The sequence below is a fragment of the Narcine bancroftii genome, chromosome 5 (assembly GCF_036971445.1).
Source record: "Narcine bancroftii isolate sNarBan1 chromosome 5, sNarBan1.hap1, whole genome shotgun sequence".
Taxonomy (NCBI): domain Eukaryota; kingdom Metazoa; phylum Chordata; class Chondrichthyes; order Torpediniformes; family Narcinidae; genus Narcine; species Narcine bancroftii.
The window spans coordinates 170468499-170488836 of NC_091473.1; the positions used below are offsets into that span (position 1 = coordinate 170468499).

At 38.0% G+C, this 20338-nt stretch overlaps 1 protein-coding gene across 2 annotated transcripts in view; it reads left to right on the plus strand.

Annotated features, from left to right (window-relative positions):
• LOC138764179 (transketolase-like) overlaps positions 1-20338 on the plus strand; it is a 42452-nt gene that overhangs the window by 13977 nt on the left and 8137 nt on the right. For both annotated transcript variants that reach the window (XM_069939736.1, XM_069939737.1), the window contains 8 exons: positions 2594-2707; positions 3006-3103; positions 4483-4674; positions 9496-9623; positions 16459-16652; positions 18732-18896; positions 19335-19491; positions 19743-19873. In XM_069939736.1, coding sequence (XP_069795837.1) covers positions 2594-2707; positions 3006-3103; positions 4483-4674; positions 9496-9623; positions 16459-16652; positions 18732-18896; positions 19335-19491; positions 19743-19873 — 1179 coding nt within the window. The remainder of the gene's footprint in view (positions 1-2593; positions 2708-3005; positions 3104-4482; positions 4675-9495; positions 9624-16458; positions 16653-18731; positions 18897-19334; positions 19492-19742; positions 19874-20338) is intronic.

Consider the following 20338-nt stretch of genomic DNA (forward strand, 5'->3'; position numbering starts at 1 on the left):
GTACCGCACGGATGGCAGTCTCTTCAATCTGAGGCGCCTGCAAGCTCACACCAAGACACAAGAGCAACTTGTCCATGAACTACTCTTTGCAGACGATGCCGCTTTAGTTGCCCATTCAGAGCCAGCTCTTCAGCGCTTGACGTCCTGTTTTGCGGAAACTGCCAAAATGTTTGGCCTGGAAGTCAGCCTGAAGAAAACTGAGGTCCTCCATCAGCCAGCTCCCCACCATGACTACCAGCCCCCCCACATCTCCATCGGGCACACAAAACTCAAAACGGTCAACCAGTTTACCTATCTCGGCTGCACCATTTCATCGGATGCAAGGATCGACAACGAGATAGATAACAGACTCGCCAAGGCAAATAGCGCCTTTGGAAGCCTACACAATCTGGAAAAACAACCAACTGAAAAACCTCACAAAGATAAGCGTATACAGAGCCGTTGTCATACCCACACTCCTGTTCGGCTCCGAATCATGGGTCCTCTACCGGCATCACCTACGGCTCCTAGAACGCTTCCACCAGCGTTGTCTCCGCTCCATCCTCAACATTCATTGGAGCGACTTCATCACCAACATCGAAGTACTCGAGATGGCAGAGGCTGACAGCATCGAATCCACGCTGCTGAAGATCCAACTGCGCTGGGTAGGTCACATCTCAATGGAGGACCATCGCCTTCCCAAGATCGTGTTATATGGCGAGCTCTCCACTGGCCACCGAGACAGAGGTGCACCAAAGAAGAGGTACAAGGACTGCCTAAACAAGGTCAGGCTCTTGGTGCCTGCCACATTGACCACCACCAGTGGGCTGATATCGCCTCAAACTGTGCATCTTGGCGCCTCACAGTTCGGCGGGCAGCAACCTCCTTTGAAGAAGACCGCAGAGCCCACCTCACTGACAAAAGACAAAGGAGTAAAAACCCAACACCCAACCCCAATCAACCAATTTTCCCTTGCAACTGCTGCAACCGTGTCTGCCTGTCCCGCATCGGACTTGTCAGCCACAAACAAGCCTGCAGGTGACATGGACATTCCCCCTCCATTAATCTTTGTCCGCGAAGCCAAGCCAAAGAAAAAGAAAAGAGTACAACAGGTAGTGCAAGAATAAAAACATAATTGCAGGGAATAGTGTTTGAAAAGAAACAAAAGTGCAGCATAGAGTGTAAAAAGAGAAGTACAGTTAAACAGTGTAAAAGTCATTGATCAACAGAAGGATGTGACCAGAGTGGGATGTGTCCTTTTAATATATTGGCTGCTTTCCCAAACTAGTAGGAGGTGAAGATTGGGTCATGGTGGGGAGGTTGCTTTGTGTGATGGCTTTAACTGGATTCACAGCTCTGCTCTGCTACCCTCAGATCCTTGTGAAAATATGTTATTCTCATCTGAAATCTTTGCTGGGTTTTTTTTTACACCCCTATAATGGTAAAAGGATTCTGCCTGCATGTTATATTTCTGCCTCTCAATCTTGTATAGTTCTTTCTGGTCACCCTTCAGCCTAGTTCACACCAAGGGAAACCAGTCCAGCCTATCCAATCCAGGGCATTGTATTGTGGTAAATCGCTGCACTCTCTCCAACATGCAATCAATTCATTCCTAAATTATGGCAATCAAAATTACACACATCACTCTCTCCAGTATTTTGTAAAATTGCAACATTGTCCCATTTCGAATATTATTTGTCCTTGCATATGAAGGCAAGCATACTTGATCGATCTCCGCTGCTTTCAGGAAACTATGGATTTGAAGCCTTGAGGTTCCTCTTTTCAGCACTAATGTGGACTATTTACTTCCCATGTCCTATCATTATTTGAAATCCAAAATGCATCACCTTGTATTTGTTAGGATTAAATTCCATTTGTGAATGGTCTGTCCAACCTTCCAACTGATCTATATGTTGCTGTCACTTGAGACAATATTTCTCATGATCCACAGCACCAGTCATTTTTATGTAATTTGCATACTTGCTAATTATAACTCCTACATTCACATTGCAGTTAACATATTATCACAAATAACAAAGGGTTCAGCGCCAATCCTGTGATACACCAGCAGTTATAGACAACTAGTCAGAAAAATATTCACCACTGCCCTCTTACCTCCAATAGCTAAATTAATTTTGGATCCAATTAGCCTTGGATGCCACATTCCTTTCACCTTCTGAACCAGCCTATTGTATGGGACCTCCCCCCCCCCCCCCCCCCCGTCTTCTTCAATTTCTTTTGTTACCTCCTCAAAGTAATCAAATTAATGAGTCAAGGTTTCTCCCTCATAAAGCCATAATGATTATCCATGATCAATCCCTGCTTTTCCAAATAGACATAAATCCAGTCCCTTTGAATTTTCTCCAGTAATTTCCCACCGTTAGTTTGAGACTCATCAGTCTCTCTTCAGTCTGTCTTCACAGATTGCTGAAAATGGTGGAAGCTTAACAGATCCTTCAGATTTGGACCTGGGGCAAATGGAAAAGGCTTTCAAAATTTTTTGTGTTCTGTGGACTTTCTGATCATTGCTGTTGTATTGATAACTTTAACTTTGTGGTGGTAGAGTTGCTGTAAAATATGCAAAATACAGCTTTATTTTGATTGTTTATTTTAGGGTCATGCAGCCCCAATACTTTATGCTGTCTGGGCAGAACTTGGTTTCCTGAATCTGGATCAGCTATCAACACTGAGGAAAATGGGTTCCATTCTTGAAGGGCACCCTGTTCCAGTGAGTATTGCGGAAATGTCATCTTCAAGTTTTTGTCTTGTATTTGATGGAAAACAAAAGTGCTCTACTTTGGGGAACAGGAGCAGATAATGTCTCTAAATTTCACAAGACTTTCCAACAGTTATTAAGGCTTGATCTCAACTATTTTGGCTTCTCTAACAAAATAAGTGCAAAGAAAAATGGAAGAAGCTGCAAATTTCTTTGCAAGAGTACAAACATTTATATCCATTGCCTCTTTCCGAGATACTGTTTTGTGAAATATGTTCCCTGGACATTTTATTTCTCTCCCTCTCTCCAGAAACTCGCTTTTGTTGATGTTGCCACTGGATCTTTAGGACAAGGTTTGGGAGCTGCTGCTGGAATGGCATACACTGGGAAATTTTTTGATAAAGCCAGGTGATCATTTTATGTCATTAAGTTCTCCAAAAACATATCTTATTCTGTATTGTTTTTACTTCATCTGTTAAAATTGTAGTTTACCAAAACTTCACCTGTGCATAATTTTGTTTTACTGTTTTTGACCAATTCTGTTGCACATATCTGATCTTTTATTTTTCAAAATTAACAACAGAAGAATGACATTAGTTTCTTGTTTTTTTTCTATCAAATCATGGTTGATCCTGTCATTGATTTATATCAGTTGATTGATTGGAAAATGATCTGTATTTGACTTGAAAATTCCATCTGCTCCTGTACACATAGTACTTCTGCAGAATTCCAAATTTCCAGCAGATTTTATCTAGGGGAAAAAATTCTTTCTGATTTTACTCCTATAAGTAACCACATTCCATTACATTCATGGTATCTTTCGTTTCCATTTTTTTAAAACATCTCAGTATTAAACCTGTCAGAAAACTTTCTTTGTAAATCTTTTGTTCAAACCTGTACTTCAAGGATATCAACAATATTCAAGTAACTGATACATAACTTGTATTTTTAAACTGGTCTCATCGCATTTTATTTCATGTATGCTCCTCAAGATAAATATGTATTTTAAATTTTGATATCCAGAACAGCATGTAGTACTCAGAAGGGCTCAAACCAAAACATTCTGCAATTGAACTATTTTGTTTTCTCAATCCTGTCAAAATAAATACCAAACTTGCATGACCCTTTTTTGATTACTTTTCCTTGCTTTGTTCCTCCAATTTTTTTTTTAGTTCTCCATTAAGAAAATAGTATTTAAATGTATTATTCTCAGAACAAAGTGTTCTAAGATTTCTTTCCATTGAATTCTTATTCACCTTTGATTTGCAACTTAGATTTGGCTCCTTTACGTTATCCAATCCTACAACATTGAGATACACTTGTGTTTCTCTAGATCTGTCCTCTGTTCTCCTCCTTCATCCTCCCATCTATGTATATGTATTTGAATCTTTAGTCTTTTAAACTGAAACACCTGCCTTTTTGTCACCTTTCCTTCCAAATTGTTCTTTAAAATGAACAATATGACCAAGTTTTTTTTTGGGGGGGGGGGGGTGGTCTGTCTATAGCTCGGGACAATTTAAAGTTGCAATGTAAATGCCAAATGTTTCTATTCCACTGTGATCTGCACAACAAACCATGTTTCTGAGCTTACTGTTACTTGCAAACATTTAAGGCTTCTTTGCTAATAGTCGGTCTGATGTGGATTTTCATCAGAATTCCAAACAGCATCCACAGATGTTTATCAATTATGCGTCTCTAAGTATTTGAATTGTAAATTATTTTACAAACAAATGCTAAAGTTGACCGTGAAATATCTTGGAATTGTTCATTTTTTTCTCTGCTTGCAGTTACCGGGTATATTGCTTACTGGGAGATGGTGAATCATCTGAAGGTTCAGTCTGGGAGGCCATGGCATTTGCTGCTTGCTACAAACTTGACAACCTAATGGCTATTTTAGATGTGAACCGCTTAGGTCAAAGTGAACCTGCTCCACTCCAGCATAAAGTTGAAATCTATCGCAAACGTTGTGAATCATTTGGGTAAGTTTGCAAGTTTGAACATTAGATGTGGAACTTCACATGTTGGATGCGAGAAAAGAGGGAAGGCATAATGATCTTTTATCTTATAAATGTTAGTACTTGAATAGGATAGGCAATTAATACTGGTTGTGTCAGCAGTAAACACTAACCCTTAAATGCAAAAAGAAAACCTTGAGTTTTGCTCATTAGACATGAGAAGATGCTGTGCTGTTGAGAGTTCATTTGTTATTCAAGATATTAGAATAAGGTCTCTTCCACACACTCTGAAAATTAAAGATGAAATAGTGATAAAATGCATTGGAGTGCTGTCAGAATCACAGTATATTATTGTCAACATGTCGCACGAAATGTTGTGTGCCCATTACTGGCGAAAAAAAATTACATTTATATTGAAAAAAATTAGTCCAAAAGAAGAGAAAAGGTGAGGTGTCTATAGTTACCTGTCTATTCAGAATCATTGTTGGTCAGGGGGCTACAAACTCTGGGCTTCTTTACCCCACCCCCTGCACTGGATCCTTGACTTTCTCTTCAGAACACCACAGAAAGTACAAATTGGAAACAACATGTCCTGGGTGTGATCGTGTGGCGGGAGGGCGGCTGAGCGCATTGAAGGCGCTGCTTGATGGTCGGGGCGCAAAGGGAGGGGAGCGGGACGAGAGGGGAGCCTGGGCCTGGAGGAGGGTCGAGGGGACGGAGAGAAAATGGAGATGGGAAAAGCAAAATGGAGTAGTGAGGAGCAGCACCTGCAAGGAGGAGCGGGGGGGGAGAACAGAGAGGGGGGAAATGGGAGGGGGAAATGGGGGGAGGGAAGAACAGAGGGGGAAAACAGAGTGGGGGGAAACGGGGGGAGGAGAACAGAGAGGGGGAAACGGGGGGAGAACAGAGGGGGGAAACGGGGGAGAACAGAGAGGTGGAAACGGGGAAAAGCGGAGGGGGACAACAGAGAGGGGGAAACGGGGGAGGGGTGAGAACAGAGGGGGAAACGGGGAGGGGGAGAACAGAGAGGGGAAACGGGGGGAGGGGGGAGAACAGAGCTGATTATGTTCAAAAGAGAGTTAGATAAGACTCTAGTGGGCAAAGGAGCTAAGGGTTATGGGGATAAGGCTGGAAAGGGGTACTGATGGTAGTGATCAGCCATGATCTGTAAAATGGCGGTGCTGGCTCGACGGGCCGAAGAGCCTACTCCAGCTCCTATTGTCTATTGTCACTGATCATCTACTCAAGTCAACCCCAAGGATGCTTGCTTATCTTACTGCTCTACTCATTATTACACCCATGACTGTGACTGTGTGGCCAGGCACAATTTCAGTGCTATCTACAAACTTTCCAATGACACCACAGTTGTCGGCAGAAACACAAATGACAATGAGGAAGCGTACAGGAGGAATATAGAACAGCTCGTTGAGTGGTGTCATGCCAACAACCTTGCACTCAGCGTTAGCAAAACCAAGGAGATGATTGTGAATTCAGGAGCAAGTTACAGGCACCAGATTTCACTCCATTGAAGACATCTACATGAGGCAATGTCTTAAGAAAGCAGCCTCTATCCTCAAAGACCCCCACCCAGGCCATGCCCTCTTCACTCTGCTGCCATAAGGGAATAGGTACAGGAGCCGAAAAATGAGCACTCAGCGGCACAAGGACAGCTTTCCTGCTGTCGTCAGATTTCTGAATAATCAATGAACCAAAAATGCTACCTTTTTTTGTGCACTATTTTAATATTTTTTTATATTTATTGTTGAAAGATGGTTTATAATATCGTGATGACAATAAATTCTGATTCTTGATGGTGGAGGGGAAGAAGCTTTTTTAAAATCTTTGTGTGTTCATCTTCAGGCTCCTCTACCCCCTTCCTGATGGTAGTAGCAGTGCGAAAAGGGCTTGGTCTGGGTGGTGAGGGTCCTTGATGATAGAGGGTGCTTTCTTGAGACACCACATCTTGTAGAAGGGCTAATGTCCATGATTCTGCAGACCAAGTTCACAACTCTACAGCTTTTTCCTGCCGCGTGCTTTGGCACATCCATATCAGACAGTGATGCAACCAGTCAGAATACTTTCCACAGAACACCTGTGTAAAAAAAAAAAAAAAAAAAAAAAAAAAAAAAAAAAAATTGCAAGTCTTTGGTGACGTACTAAATTTCCTCAAACTGCTGATAGCATCAACATGAAGGTCCCTGGATCGATCTTCAGAGATGTTGACACTGGAATTTGAAGTTCGTTACCCTTTGCACTGCTGACCCCCTTGATTAGGACTGGTTTGTGTTCTGGTTTTTCCTTCTTTAACTCCACAATCAGTTCCTTAGTTTTGCTAGTGGAGAGTGCAAGGTTGTTGTTGTAAAGCCATTCAACTAGTGTTGATCTTCCCCCCTCCTGGACACTTCCTCATTATATATTACAGTCAATGTTTATACCTCATCTCATATTTATGAATACTCGCCGGTGACTGTGATATTTGTGCATTTTGATCTGCAACAATCCAAACATCACAAATGACTTGTATACAAAATTACTTAACTGGCTGAAAATTACATGGAATGCACAATTTGAATTGGATTTTTTATATCAGTGAAAATGTAATAAATGAATTATGCTATTTACATACCCATTGATGATGAATCCTTGTTTTCTCATTTTATGTCATTTAGGTTTTAGTATAGGTTATAAGACTAAAAACTTGGCATGCCACACAAAAGTTTGCCACGCAATTGACAGTGAGGAAAAAATTTCTAGTTCTACAAGAGGTGGTCAACTTAGTTAAGCAGAAAAATTATAACTCGGATTCAGTTTAGAGGAATGTTGGGAAGGCGTCACCAGTGGAACATGAAGCAGAGGGACAGAATGAATTGTGAGGATGTTGTCAGAGAATGGTTTTGGAGAATCATTGAACAATTAACAACATAAGATTGTTATCCTTGGAACAGGGGAGACTTAATATGTATAAATTTGAGAGCGTGGATGGAACATATAGGATAGATTTCCTTTGAAGAGATCAACAACCAGAAGCAAATATTTATGTTAACAGGCAGATGAATTAGATCAACACCCAAGGAGTAATTAAAGTCGAGATCTTGAAAGGGCACAAGAAGAAGAGGCAATCATCTCATTTTAAAAAAACATCTGGTTGAGCACTTCAAGGACTGTAATCTTCAACAGTACAATGATCTGAAAAATAGAATTTATTTGAATTAGCAGGAATTAACTCCATAAGCTCCACTTGAAATTTCCATAATCTGCTTCTTGCATCATACAGTTCCAAACTTGTCAAACTTTGCAGAATTTATAAGATTAAATCAGCACAGTGGAGTTATTTGTGGTGTAACTAAGTTGTTAATTAGTTTCCATGTAACACAGATGTTTACTTAAATTTCTGAATGAATGTCAATATCCTTAAAAATGGCCAACCAAAAAGAAAATGGTCAAAACTGACAAAAAGCTGGTCAGAGAAGTACATTTACAGGGGAGAGAATTAAGAAGATGTGGTTGATGAAGTAGAGGGGTTAAGGTTAGGAAATGTCTGAATCAAAGGACATGGATTTTATTGAGAATAAACAAATGGGCTGAAGTGGAAGCTGTCAAGAAGGAAGATGGATGCTAATGCCTTTGACAGGGTGAGATTAATGCTGAAGTACAGATTTTTTTTACTGAAGCTGAAAATTACATTCTTTTTTGTATCTGTATAACAAATCTAGTCAGTTACAAATTGAACCAGAATTTAGTGATAATTGCTAGTTATTGGTATAGAAGATTGGTATTGGTGCACATCTTTGGCTAATCAAACAAATTGCCTTTTACCTCAATAACCTATTAATTTTAATAGGGATTATCGGACTAAGATGTTGGAGGCAAATATAGTTGCTTTAAATTTTCTTTAAAACCTGAATTTTAAAAATTACCCTTCACACGAAGATGCACAAATATTTGTCTGGTGGTCAAAGCTCGAACTGCCTGCTGCTAGCCATTTTAATTCCCCTCGCTATTCCTCCACAAGCTTGTTTGTCCTCTTCCTCATCCATTGCTAAACATAAACTTGGATAACAACACAACATATTCCTCCTGGGCAGCTTTAAGTGCAAGAGCATGAACATTTTTTTTTCAAATTTAGGTAACTCCCATTTCAATTTGGTTCCATTCACATTTTCTCTCCAACTCCTTCCCCCACCCCCTCACAGTAGTCTCTTAATGTCTCTCCATCTCTTCCACTATTGCTGTTCAATACTCAATCACCACTTGTCCTCCTTCCAATCCTACCCCTTTAGATACTTGATATCTACCTTTCCGACTTCAGTTTTGATAAAGGGCCCAACTTAAAATGGTGAATGACCATTTTTGTCCATGGATGCTACCTGTCTCACTGAGTTTAACCAGCTTTTGTTTATTCACTCATTTTTTTTTTTAAATTGACAAATTTTTAAACATTATTGATTTCAGTTTCAATAATTTTAAAAGTCTCTGAATGCTAGACATTTAATAAAAATATTCAAATCACCTACAACGTTTGTAGCTAGCAATGATGGTGGGGATTGTGGAGGCCTGGTCGCTGCTCAGATACTGCAGTTGGGAGTCCTGGATGCCAAGGACAGTGTTTAATGTTCTCCAACTGGATCAGGAAAGTAAGATGCGAGGCTGACAATGTCATGATACAAGTTTCACTGGTACCAGGTCAACAAGTTCGAGCCCATTGCTATAATTGATTAAGTAACTTTCTCACAGTGTAATTCGTTGAAATATTTTGAATAATTCACTCTATCCTTCTATTAGCTGCTTGAATTGACAATTGTGTTGACTATTATTTAATCATGAATCCTAAACCTTTCTATTCAGGTGGCATGCTGAAGTGGTAGATGGGCACAGTGTTGAAGAACTCTGCAAAGCTTTTTGGCAGGCTAGCACAGTCTGCAACAAACCAACTATTATTATTGCCAAGACCATTAAAGGAAAAGGGATCGAAGGTACCTTAACTACTAAATTTTTATGGAAATTCCATCTTATTTTTGCCTTTGAAAAGAGAATGAACGTCATTATTTTAAAATATATTTGAGGGATTGCAACATCTCCAAGGGTCAGTCAGCCCATTTTGCATCACAAAACCAGGTCATGATGGATCGAGAAGTGCTGTGGGGATTACATAACACAATTTAAATGCCCCTCTCCTCAAAATGTAATTGTGTGGGTATCTAACAAGGTTAGTGTACTTGATAGCATTTAGCAAATGAGATAGCATCGAAGTTGGGTGCGTAGACATTGACCTATAGCACCTGTTTCTGCGAAAACGTCCCTGCTGCTGTGATATATCTATCATTTGTCTGCTGTCACGTTAAATGATATGTTGAATATTTTATTTATTAAGATAGCTACCCTTGATTTAGAGTTGAAAAAGCTGACTTTTCCATACAGAGATATATATTTGACTCGGCAGAAGTAAGAGAGCAAACTCACGATTCTGTGTTGGAGCATTAATATTCAATGTTTAATAGAACAGAGCTTCCAATTGCATGATGTGAAGTTCATCATTCATGCATTTCTTTTAAATCATGATATTTTACTGAGAGGGTATTGAAAAGCAAGTGTTGAAGGATGATGTAATTGATGTTTTTCCTCATTAATTTAACCCATCTTTATTTTGGAAATTTTGCACTATGATGCAGTGGGTCATCATAAGTCACTAATAATTCAACAGCTTTAATCATAATGAGTAAATGAGGTAAATAGCTCAAATTACTTCAAGGAAAACCAAGTTACTATTTGTGGGGTGTGTTGATCAACAGATTCACTGAAGAAAGAGTGGGATAAGAATGAGTAGAGCACAAAGACAAGGAAATACAAATTGGGCAAATGAGTTTGCGACAGTTTTATGTAATGTATACCTTAGGATGTCATAGATTGTAAGTGATGTTCTTGGTAACAGTCCAAAATGATCCTGCAATATAGAGTTGGGGGTAACTGTGATCAGGGAAGCTACTAGCAGTGTTTAGCTGCAAGTTTATTAGATCATGTGACATTGAAACATTCCGTTGATGATGTATTTGAAGAATATTAGATGGAATTTAATGCAGTCAGATGTGAGGTGTTGCATTTTGGAAAGACAAACCAAGAAAGAACATACACAATGAACGGTAGGGCACTGAGGAACGTGGTAGAACAGAAGGATCGAGAACTACAGAAACATAATTCTCTGAAAGTTATGTCACAGGTAGATGAAGCAGTTGAGAGAGCTTTTGGCACACTGGCCTTCAGAAATCCACGGTTTTGAATATTAGAGCTAGGATGTTATGGTAAAGTTTTATAAAACATGGATGAGACCAAATTTGGAGTATTGTGTGCAGTTTTGGTCACCTAACTTTAAGAAGGATATCAATAAGATAGAAAGAGTGCAGAGAAGATTGATTAGGATGTTGCCTGGACTTCAGGAACTGAGCTATAGGGAAAGGTTGAACAGGTTAGGGCTTTATTTCTTGGAGCGTAGAAGAATAAGGGAAATTTGTTAGAGGTATTTAAAATTGAGAGGGATAGACAGAGTAAATGGAGGTAGCTTTTTCTCATTGAGGGTAGGTGAAATACAAACCAAAGATAATGGGTTAAGGTAGAAAGGCGAAGAGTTTAGGGGGAATACGTGGGGGAATTTCTTCACACAGAGTGGTGGGCGTGTGGAATGAACTGCCAGCTGAAGTGGTAAACGCAGGCTCAAGAATTTGGACAGGTACATGGATGGGAGAGATATGGAAGGCTTATGGATTGGGTGCAGGTCAGTGGGACCATCCAGAAAAATGGTTCAGCACAGGTTAGAAATGACGAAGGGGCCTGTTTCTGTGCTGCAGTAACTGCTAATACTCTGAAAGAATGTGTTGTGCCTCAGCTATCTTGAATGGAATGTGCATACCTGGAATCTGTCAGCCTCAGATTCCTTTAGCCTTTATTTTCTAATAGAAGTCCAAATAAAGTGCATTTCATGGGGAGAAAAAACAATGTAGTTCTATTTAGTAATAACTTCAAAGGATTCTAGAAATCACAATCTGAACCAAAAATGTTAGACCGTAAGGCTTTGAAACAGAAATAGGCCACTCAGCTCATTGAGTCTGCTCTGTCGTTCATTTCATAGTTGGTGTGATTTTTTTTTTTCCTTTCAACCCCATTCTCCTGCCTTCTCCCCATTACACTTGATCCCCAAACTAATCAAGAACTTATCAACCTCTGCTTTAAATATGCTCAAAATTCTATGCAATACCAATTTTGGTTGAGTTCTAAAATTATTGTGAAATTTCCAAAAATTGCATGATTATCAAGACGAGGTCATTGTGGCATAATCAATTTTTATGAAGCATATTCGTTTTGCTTTTTTTTAAATATTTTTTTATTTTTTACACAATAAACCAAAATAAACACAAACATGGTGTCATTTTCTCCCCTTTATACCCCCTTCCCTTCCTCCTTCCCACCCCCCTCCAAACCCATTAAACGTTCAACATATACAGTACAATAAACCCATTAAACAATGTCATCACACAATGAAAATAAACAAGAAAATTGTGTCATCTACTTTTACACACTTGGTCAGTTCATTTCGTCTTCTCATTTTATCATTTTAGGGGATGGAGGTTCGCGGTAGGCCCTCCCTGTTGTGTTCCATGTACAGTTCCCAAATTTGTGTGAATAATGTGGCTTTATTTTTTAAATTGTATGTTATTTTTTCCAATGGAATACCTTTATTCATTTCTATGTACCATTGCTGTACTCTCAGGGTCTCTTCTGATTTCCAGGTTGACATAATACTTTTTTGCTACAGCTAAGGCTATCATAATAAATCTTTTTTGTGCTTCATCCAAATTGAGGCCTAGTTCTTTTCTTCTTATATTACTTAGAAGAAAGATCTCTGGATTTTTTGGTATGTTGCTTTTTGTGATTTTATTTAATACCTGATTTAGATCTTCCCAAAATTTTTCCACTTTCTCACATGCCCAAATTGCATGTACTGTTGTTCCCATTTCCTTCTTACAGCAAAAGCATCTATCTGATACTGTTGGATCCCATTTATGTAACGTTTGGGGCATGATGCCTGTGTCATCAATTATATTGTATCATGCGTAACCTCGTATTTATTATATTTCTTATAGTTCCAGAGCATAACTTTTCCCATATTTCATTTTTTATCTTTATGCTTAGATCTTTTTTCCCACTTTTGTTTAGGTTTACAGCTCATTTCATCATTCTCTTTCTCTTGCAGCTTGATGTACATGTTTGTTATAAATCTTTTAATTATCATTGTGTCTGTAATCACATTCAAAGCTGCTTCCGTCAGGTAACCTCAGTCTGCTTCCCAATTTGTCCTTTAAGTAGGTTTTCAGTTGGTGGTTGGCAAACATTGTACCGTGAGTTATTCCATATTTGTACTTCATTTGTTCAAATGATAATAAATTATTTCCCAAAAAACAATTTTCTATCCTCTCTCCCATTCTCTAAAGGAAAGGGTTTAGTTGATTTTGTGTCAATAATAATTTTGGTAGTTGGTATTATGTTTTTTTCCCTTTCTACATGAATCTTCTTCCAAATGTTGAGCAGATGGTGCAGTACTGGCGAACTTCTATATTGCACCAGTTTTTCATCCCATTTATAAAGTATATGTTCTAGTACCTTCTCCCATATTTTATCTAGCTCTATCCTGGTCCAATCTGGTTTTTCCCTTGTTTGATAAAAATCTGATAGATATCTTAATTGTGCTGCTCTATAATAATTCTTAAAGTTTGGTAGCTGCAAACCCCCTTGTTTGTACTATTCTGTTAATTTATGTAGCGCTATCCTCGGTTTCCCCGCTTTCCATAAGTATTTCCATATTTTCTTTAGCTCATTGAAGAATTTCTCTGTTAAGGGAGTTGGTAACGATTGAAATAGGTATTGTATCCTTGGGAATATGTTCATTTTAATGCAATTTATCCTTCCTGTCAGTGTTAGAGGTAAGTCTTTCCAATCTTCTAAGTCATCTTGTAATTTCTTCATTAATGGCTAATATTTTGATTTGTATACATGGCCTAGATTATTATCTAGTCTAATACCTAGGTATCAGATTGCTTGTGTTTGCCATTTAAATGGTGATTATTTTTTAAACTTTGTGTAATCCACATTATTCATTGGCATCTCTTCACTTTTATTTGCATTGATCTTGTACCCCGAAATCTCTCCATATTTCTTATGTAATTTTATTGATAATTCTGGTTCTGTTAAGTATAGTATATCATCTGCAAATAGACTGATTTTTATATTCCTTCTCTTTTATTTTTATCCCTTTGATTTTATATTCTATTCTTATCAGTTCTGCCAATGGTTTTATTGCTAAAGTGAACAGTGAGGGAGAAAGTGGACATCCCCGCCTAGTTGACCTGCTTAATTTAAGTTGGTTGGATTATATATCCATTTACTGTCACCTTTGCGATTGGATCCTTATATAACGCTTTAATCCAATTAATATATTTCTCTGGTAGGTTGAACCTCTGTAATACTTTGAATAAATATTCCATTCTACCCTGTCAAAGGCTTTCTCTGCATCTAAAGCAACAGCCACTGTTGGCGTCTTATTTCCTTGTACTGCATGGATTAAGTTCATGAACTTACAGACATTGTCCGTTGTTCATCTTTTCTTAATAAATCCAGTTTGATCTAGTTTTACTATGTTTGGTACACAGTCGGCCAATCTGTGTGCTAATAGTTTTGCTATTATCTTATAATCTGAGTTAAGTAGAGATATTGGTCTATACGATGCTGATGTTAGTGGATCTTTCCCCATCTTTGGTATTACTGTAATTATTGTTATATAACATGAATCTGGCAAGTTTCATGTTTCTTCAATCTGGTTCATTGCTTCCAGGAGAGGAGGAATTAATAAGTCTTTAAATGTTTTATAGAATTCTATTGGGAGTCCGTCCTCTCCAGGAGTTTTATTGTTCGGTAGCTTTTTTAATATATCCTGTATTTCCTCTATTTCAAATGGTTTTATCAATTTGTTTTGCTCCTCTTCTTGCAATTTCGGTAGTTCCATTTTAGCTAGAAACTCATCTATTTTGTCTTCTTTCCCTTCGTTCTCAGTTCGGTATAATTGCTCGTAGAATTCCTTAAAGTTTTCATTGATCTCTGTTGGGTTATATGTAATTTGTTTGTCCTTTTTCCTTGATGCCAATACCGTTCCTTTAGCTTGTTCTGTTTTAACCTGCCAAGCCAATATTTTGTGTGTTTTTTCTCCAAGCTCGTAATACTTCTGCTTTATCTTCATTATGTTCTTCTCCACCTCATATGTTTGTAGTGTTTCGCATTTTTTTTTTGTCCACCAATTCTCTTCTTTTTGTTGTAACTTTTCTTGTTGCTAGTTCTTTTTCTGTACTTACTATTTCCCTTTCCAGCTGTTCTATTTCCCGATTGTAGTCCTTCATTTTAGTTACATAACTTATTATCTGCCCTCTGATGAAGGCTTTCATTACATCCCATAATATAAATTTGTCTTTCACTGATTCCGTATTTACTTCAAAGTACATTTTAATTTGGCGTTCAATAAATTCTCTAAAATCGTGTCTTTTAAGTAGCATGGAGTTTAATTTCCATCTATATGTTCTTGGTGGGATGTCCTCCAGTTCTATTGCTAATAACAGGGAAGAGTGATCAGATAACAATCTAGCTTTATATTCCATTTTCCTAACTCTCCCTTGGATATGGGCTGACAACAGGAACAGGTCAATCCTTGAGTATGTTTTGTCTACTCAAATATTATGAGTATTCCTTCTCCTTTGGGTGTTGTCTCCTCCATATATCCAAAAGTTGCATTTCCTGCATTGATTTAACCATAAATTTGGCTACTTTGTTCTTTCTACTCGTCTTTTGTCCAGTTTTATCCATCTTTGAATCCAAATTAAGGTTAAAGTCCCCTCCTATCAATATATTCCCCTGAATATCTACAATCTTCAAAAAAATATCTTAAATAAACTTTTGATCTTCTTAATTAGGTGCATATATAATGACCAAATTCCAGAGTTCTGAATATATCTGACACTTTATCATTACATACCTCCCTGCTGGATCTATTATGTCCACCTCTATTTTGATTGATACATTTTTATTGATTAATATAGCTACACCTCTGGCATTTGAGTTGTATGATGCTGCCATTATGTGCCCTCTCCAGTCTCTCCTTAATTTCTTGTGTTCCTCTTCAGTTAGATACGTTTCCTGCACAAATGCTATATCTATTTTTTCTTTTTTCAGTGAATTTAATAGCCTCTTCCTTTTGATTTGTTTATGTATTCCGTTAATATTTATAGTCATATAGTTCAACATGGCCATCTCATACTCTGTTTACATCTCATTTCTGCTTCCTCACCACCACCTTTCCCCTTTTCCCCATTTCCATTTCTCAGGGTTTTTTTGAACGCACTGTATGACAACACTTCTAAAACATTGAATATTTCAACCATTCATTCCCTTTTTTCCAAGCTGGAACCTGCTTTCTTATAATTCCAACAAATGTGAGATGCACAAAATAAATGATTTTCAGAGAAAGACATTTTCAGCAAATTTTACTATTGTTACATTATTCCGAAAGATCAGATGTTTCTGATGGTAAAATGAATCTTAATGTGTGCAATCTAAACTTGATTGCTGAGTGTATTCTGTGTCCATTAAAAGATTTGAAGTCCACTACTCTTATAAGCAAGAGATTGTTCATGGTGTTTTGCAGTAGTTCCTGCAAGATTGCTGATCTGTGAGTTTTCAATTCCTAACTGTTGTCTTCACAATTTAAAATACTTTCAGGTATTGAAGATCAAGAAAATTGGCATGGCAAACCCATTCCGAAAGATAAAGTGGAGGGAATTATTAATTCAATCAAATCTGGAATCTCAAACCACAAGAAGCTTATCCCAGGGCAGCCAGTGGAGGATGCACCAACTGTATGCATTGAAAATATTAAACTGGCTTCGCCACCCACATACAAACATCTGGAGAAGGTAAGCAATCATACTAATTAGTATCACTGACCTCTTAACAGGATTTAATGTTGTCTGGAAATTAAAAGGCAATTATAAATGTAGTCTGTGATTTTTTTTTTTGGGAGGGGGGGCAGCTTAAACGATTAGATAACATGACATTGGGATGGAGGAAGTGTGACCCAATAGTTTCTGTCCAAATGTTATTGTTGAAACAGGTTTGGTAACTATCAAAAAAGTACAAATATTCAGAAAAATGTCATTTGCAATACTTTAGAGAAAGCCATAAGTTGTGGCTTGTCACTACCTTCTCAAGGTCAATTTGGAATGTGAAATTAATTTTGAACAAGGACTTGAATGGAATAAGCTCATTTAATTTTGAATTTGTTTATTCTTAAGTATCCTTTTTCTTGGTGCTCTCTATAATCTGTCAAGTTCACCAGAGATTAATTTTTTGTACTTGATCATCTCACATTTACAGCATGTTTTACTTTTTTTATGGTTTAAAAAAAAAATGAACATTCAATGAATGGAGCATTTTACAATATTTATATCTGGCTTATTGATTTTGGTGCTTGTGTTAAATAACTTTGAGATTGATATTGTTATTTAATGTATTTGGAATGATGATGTTAAAAAAAATAAGCATTTAGAAAAAATGCAAATGATTCATTTCTCTTGAGAAGATTGGGTTTCTTGGAAGAGAAGATGTATAAAGAAAATTGTGATGAATTTCATGTTTGTCTGGGAAAATGCAGTGAGACGTGACAGCGGTGGTTGGAAATAGAAACAAGGACTAAGGAAACAAACCAGGAGGGTGATGCTCCCCAAGTGCCAAGTGTGGAAGGGAAAATATGTCTTCTTGTGAAATCTTGTTGAAGATGCCAGAAACTGTGGAAGTTGATGCATTGAATGCAGACTAGCTCCAATTGTCCAGTGAGCAGAGAAAACTTTGTGCCCAGCTGTCCCACTATTGCAGGTATATTTAACATCTGTTTGTGCAAAGAGTGATGACACCATTGTTGTCTGAATATGAAGAAATGATGAGTCAGAATATAGGACTGAGATTGAGAATCTAATTGTGCAGTACGAGAACAGCAATCTTGGTCTCAATCTCAATAAGACCAAGGAGCTTATTGTGGACTTTTGGAAGTGGAAAGCAAGGGACCATGCACCTGTCTTCATTGACGGGGTGGTGGGAGGGGGTTAGTCCCTTGTAGTTTCTGTGAGCCACATTATGGGGAACCGCTTTTGGAGCAGCAGGTCGAAGCAACTGTGAAGAAAAGACCCCAATTCCTCTATTTTCCAAGAGTATGAGGCAATTTGGCATGTTGCCAATTAGTCTACTCTTCTGAAAAGTACGCAGATGGTCACTATGGTTTGATAACTCGTGCAGAATGCAGAAGACATCAATATGAGGTGATGCCTCATGAAGGCAGCCAACGTCAAAGGAACCCCATCAGCTGGTCACAACGTCTTTACACTGCTACCTTCAGGACCAAGAACAATTTTTATCCAACAGCTATCAAGCTCTCAAAATTCCGTGCAACCCTTACTGTAAACTCGTTTGGGATCACTAAAATAGCTATTCGCACAATTGAAATGTCATTTGTTCTTTTCATGTGCTAACTGCAACTGTGAATATTTGTATTACCTCTTTTTTTCTGTCTTGGCATATTGTGGAAAATGAGCTTGTACTACTCTAATCGGTGTATCTTACAAACCTGTTTGGCAGCAGCCGTAATAATTTTGGTACATCTGTGCATTGAATTTGTGTATGTGACAACAAACTCTCATTATAAAACAGAATGAACTTAATAACCTTGTTCACCTTTGAAACATGGGAGGAAACTGAGCACCAGCAGGAACCCCGTGTGGACACTAGGAGAACATGCTTAACTCCTTACAGACAATAGTAGATTTGATCTCGGGTCGCTGGCACTGTAAATGTTGCACTAACCATATTGCCTTTGTCTTAACAAATCCATTTCAGCGACAAGCACAAAACTTGTTCAATCACAGCCCAAACCAACAGGAAACATGGTCTGAGTAATACTTTTAATAATAGTTTGTGTATGAACATATTTCATAATTTTTCAGGTAGCTACACGGAAAGCATATGGAATAGCACTGGCAAAATTGGGTCATGGCAATAAGCATGTGATTGCTTTGGATGGTGATACAAAGAACTCCACTTTCTCAGAGTTGTTCAAGAAAGAGCATCCTTCACGTTTTATTGAATGTTTTATTGCAGAGCAGAACATGGTAAGTTGGGGTAGTTGGCTTGTGCATGGAAATCAAAGCAAAGGTTAGGATAAATCGAGACTGTATTTTTTGATAGATCACCAGGAGGACTAAATATTTTCATCACCCTTTCACTCAACCAGTCAAGCTTGTTTGTTCCTGGGTTGACACCAGTATGCTCCTTGATATTTCCTAGTTTTCATTTACTGTTGCAAGATTATTTGGACTGGTGGCAGGAGTTCACTATTGTGTTTATTTTTATCATTAAGTTTCTTCTAAGATTAAAAGACATCTTTTATGGTCTTTGATTAAACGAATTAAGATTGCACATTTTTTTGGGTCATTTTGATTCTTTTACTAATTTTACCCAATCTATATAGAGAATAAGAAATGAGAGATTTTTAAAATTATTTTTAAGATGCAATTGGCTGAGTAGTAACTGTTGACATTTCTTTGCAGGTGAGTGTGGGTGTCGGCTGTTGTGCACGGAACAGGACTGTCGTGTTTGCCAGCACCTTTGCAACTTTCTTCTGCCGGGCATTTGATCAGATTCGCATGGCAGCAATTTCTGAAAGTAATATTAATCTTGTTGGATCCCACTGTGGTGTCTCAATTGGTGAGCTTATTCTAAATAATTTGTATTAACATCATTCTTAATTCATCTGGAAACTTTCTTTATTGCAGCCTTCTCCTATCCTGGATTTGGGCTTGTGCAAGTCTTTCGTTACGTTGAACAAATGGTCATACTTGACCCAAGAGCGTAGAGAGCATGAACATATCATTTATCTCTTCCTTGCCTTGGAATCTACACGTGCACTTCCCTCAAAAATCAATGAGATATTTTCTAATGCTGATAATTCTTTTTAGGTGAGGATGGGCCTTCACAAATGGGTCTGGAAGATTTGGCTCTGTTTCGCGCCATTCCCTTCTCAACAGTCTTCTATCCAAGTGATGCTGTCTCAACTGAACGGGCAGTGGAACTAGCTGCTAATACCAAGGTATAGGCTGCAGACTTAAATTCAGCACCTTTTAAACTGCACAACTCCTGACAACGGTGCAATGTTCAAGCAAATATTTTTAAATCAATTCTTTCCACACTCCTCAGCCACTGTATATTTCCATCTTGTTCACCCTGTGAAATGACAACAAAGCTTCACCCACACTATCAATGTGGAGATGACATTCAAAAATTTTTAAAAATGCACATGCCAGAATTCCAAAAGTTACTTCTTTAATCGACTCTTTCACTCTCTACTAATCACTCCCCTTTTCACTGCATTTTCCCATGCTGAAGATGTAACCATTTATCTCATCACATTAATCTAACTCTTGTCAACTCAAAACAGTCCTTACAAGTGAAACAGTAATTCACAATTTTTCAATCAAGATTGAAATAAAAATGAAAAGTCTGTAGACACTGTGCTGGAGAAACTGAGCAGGTCACACAGTATACTTTAGATTGG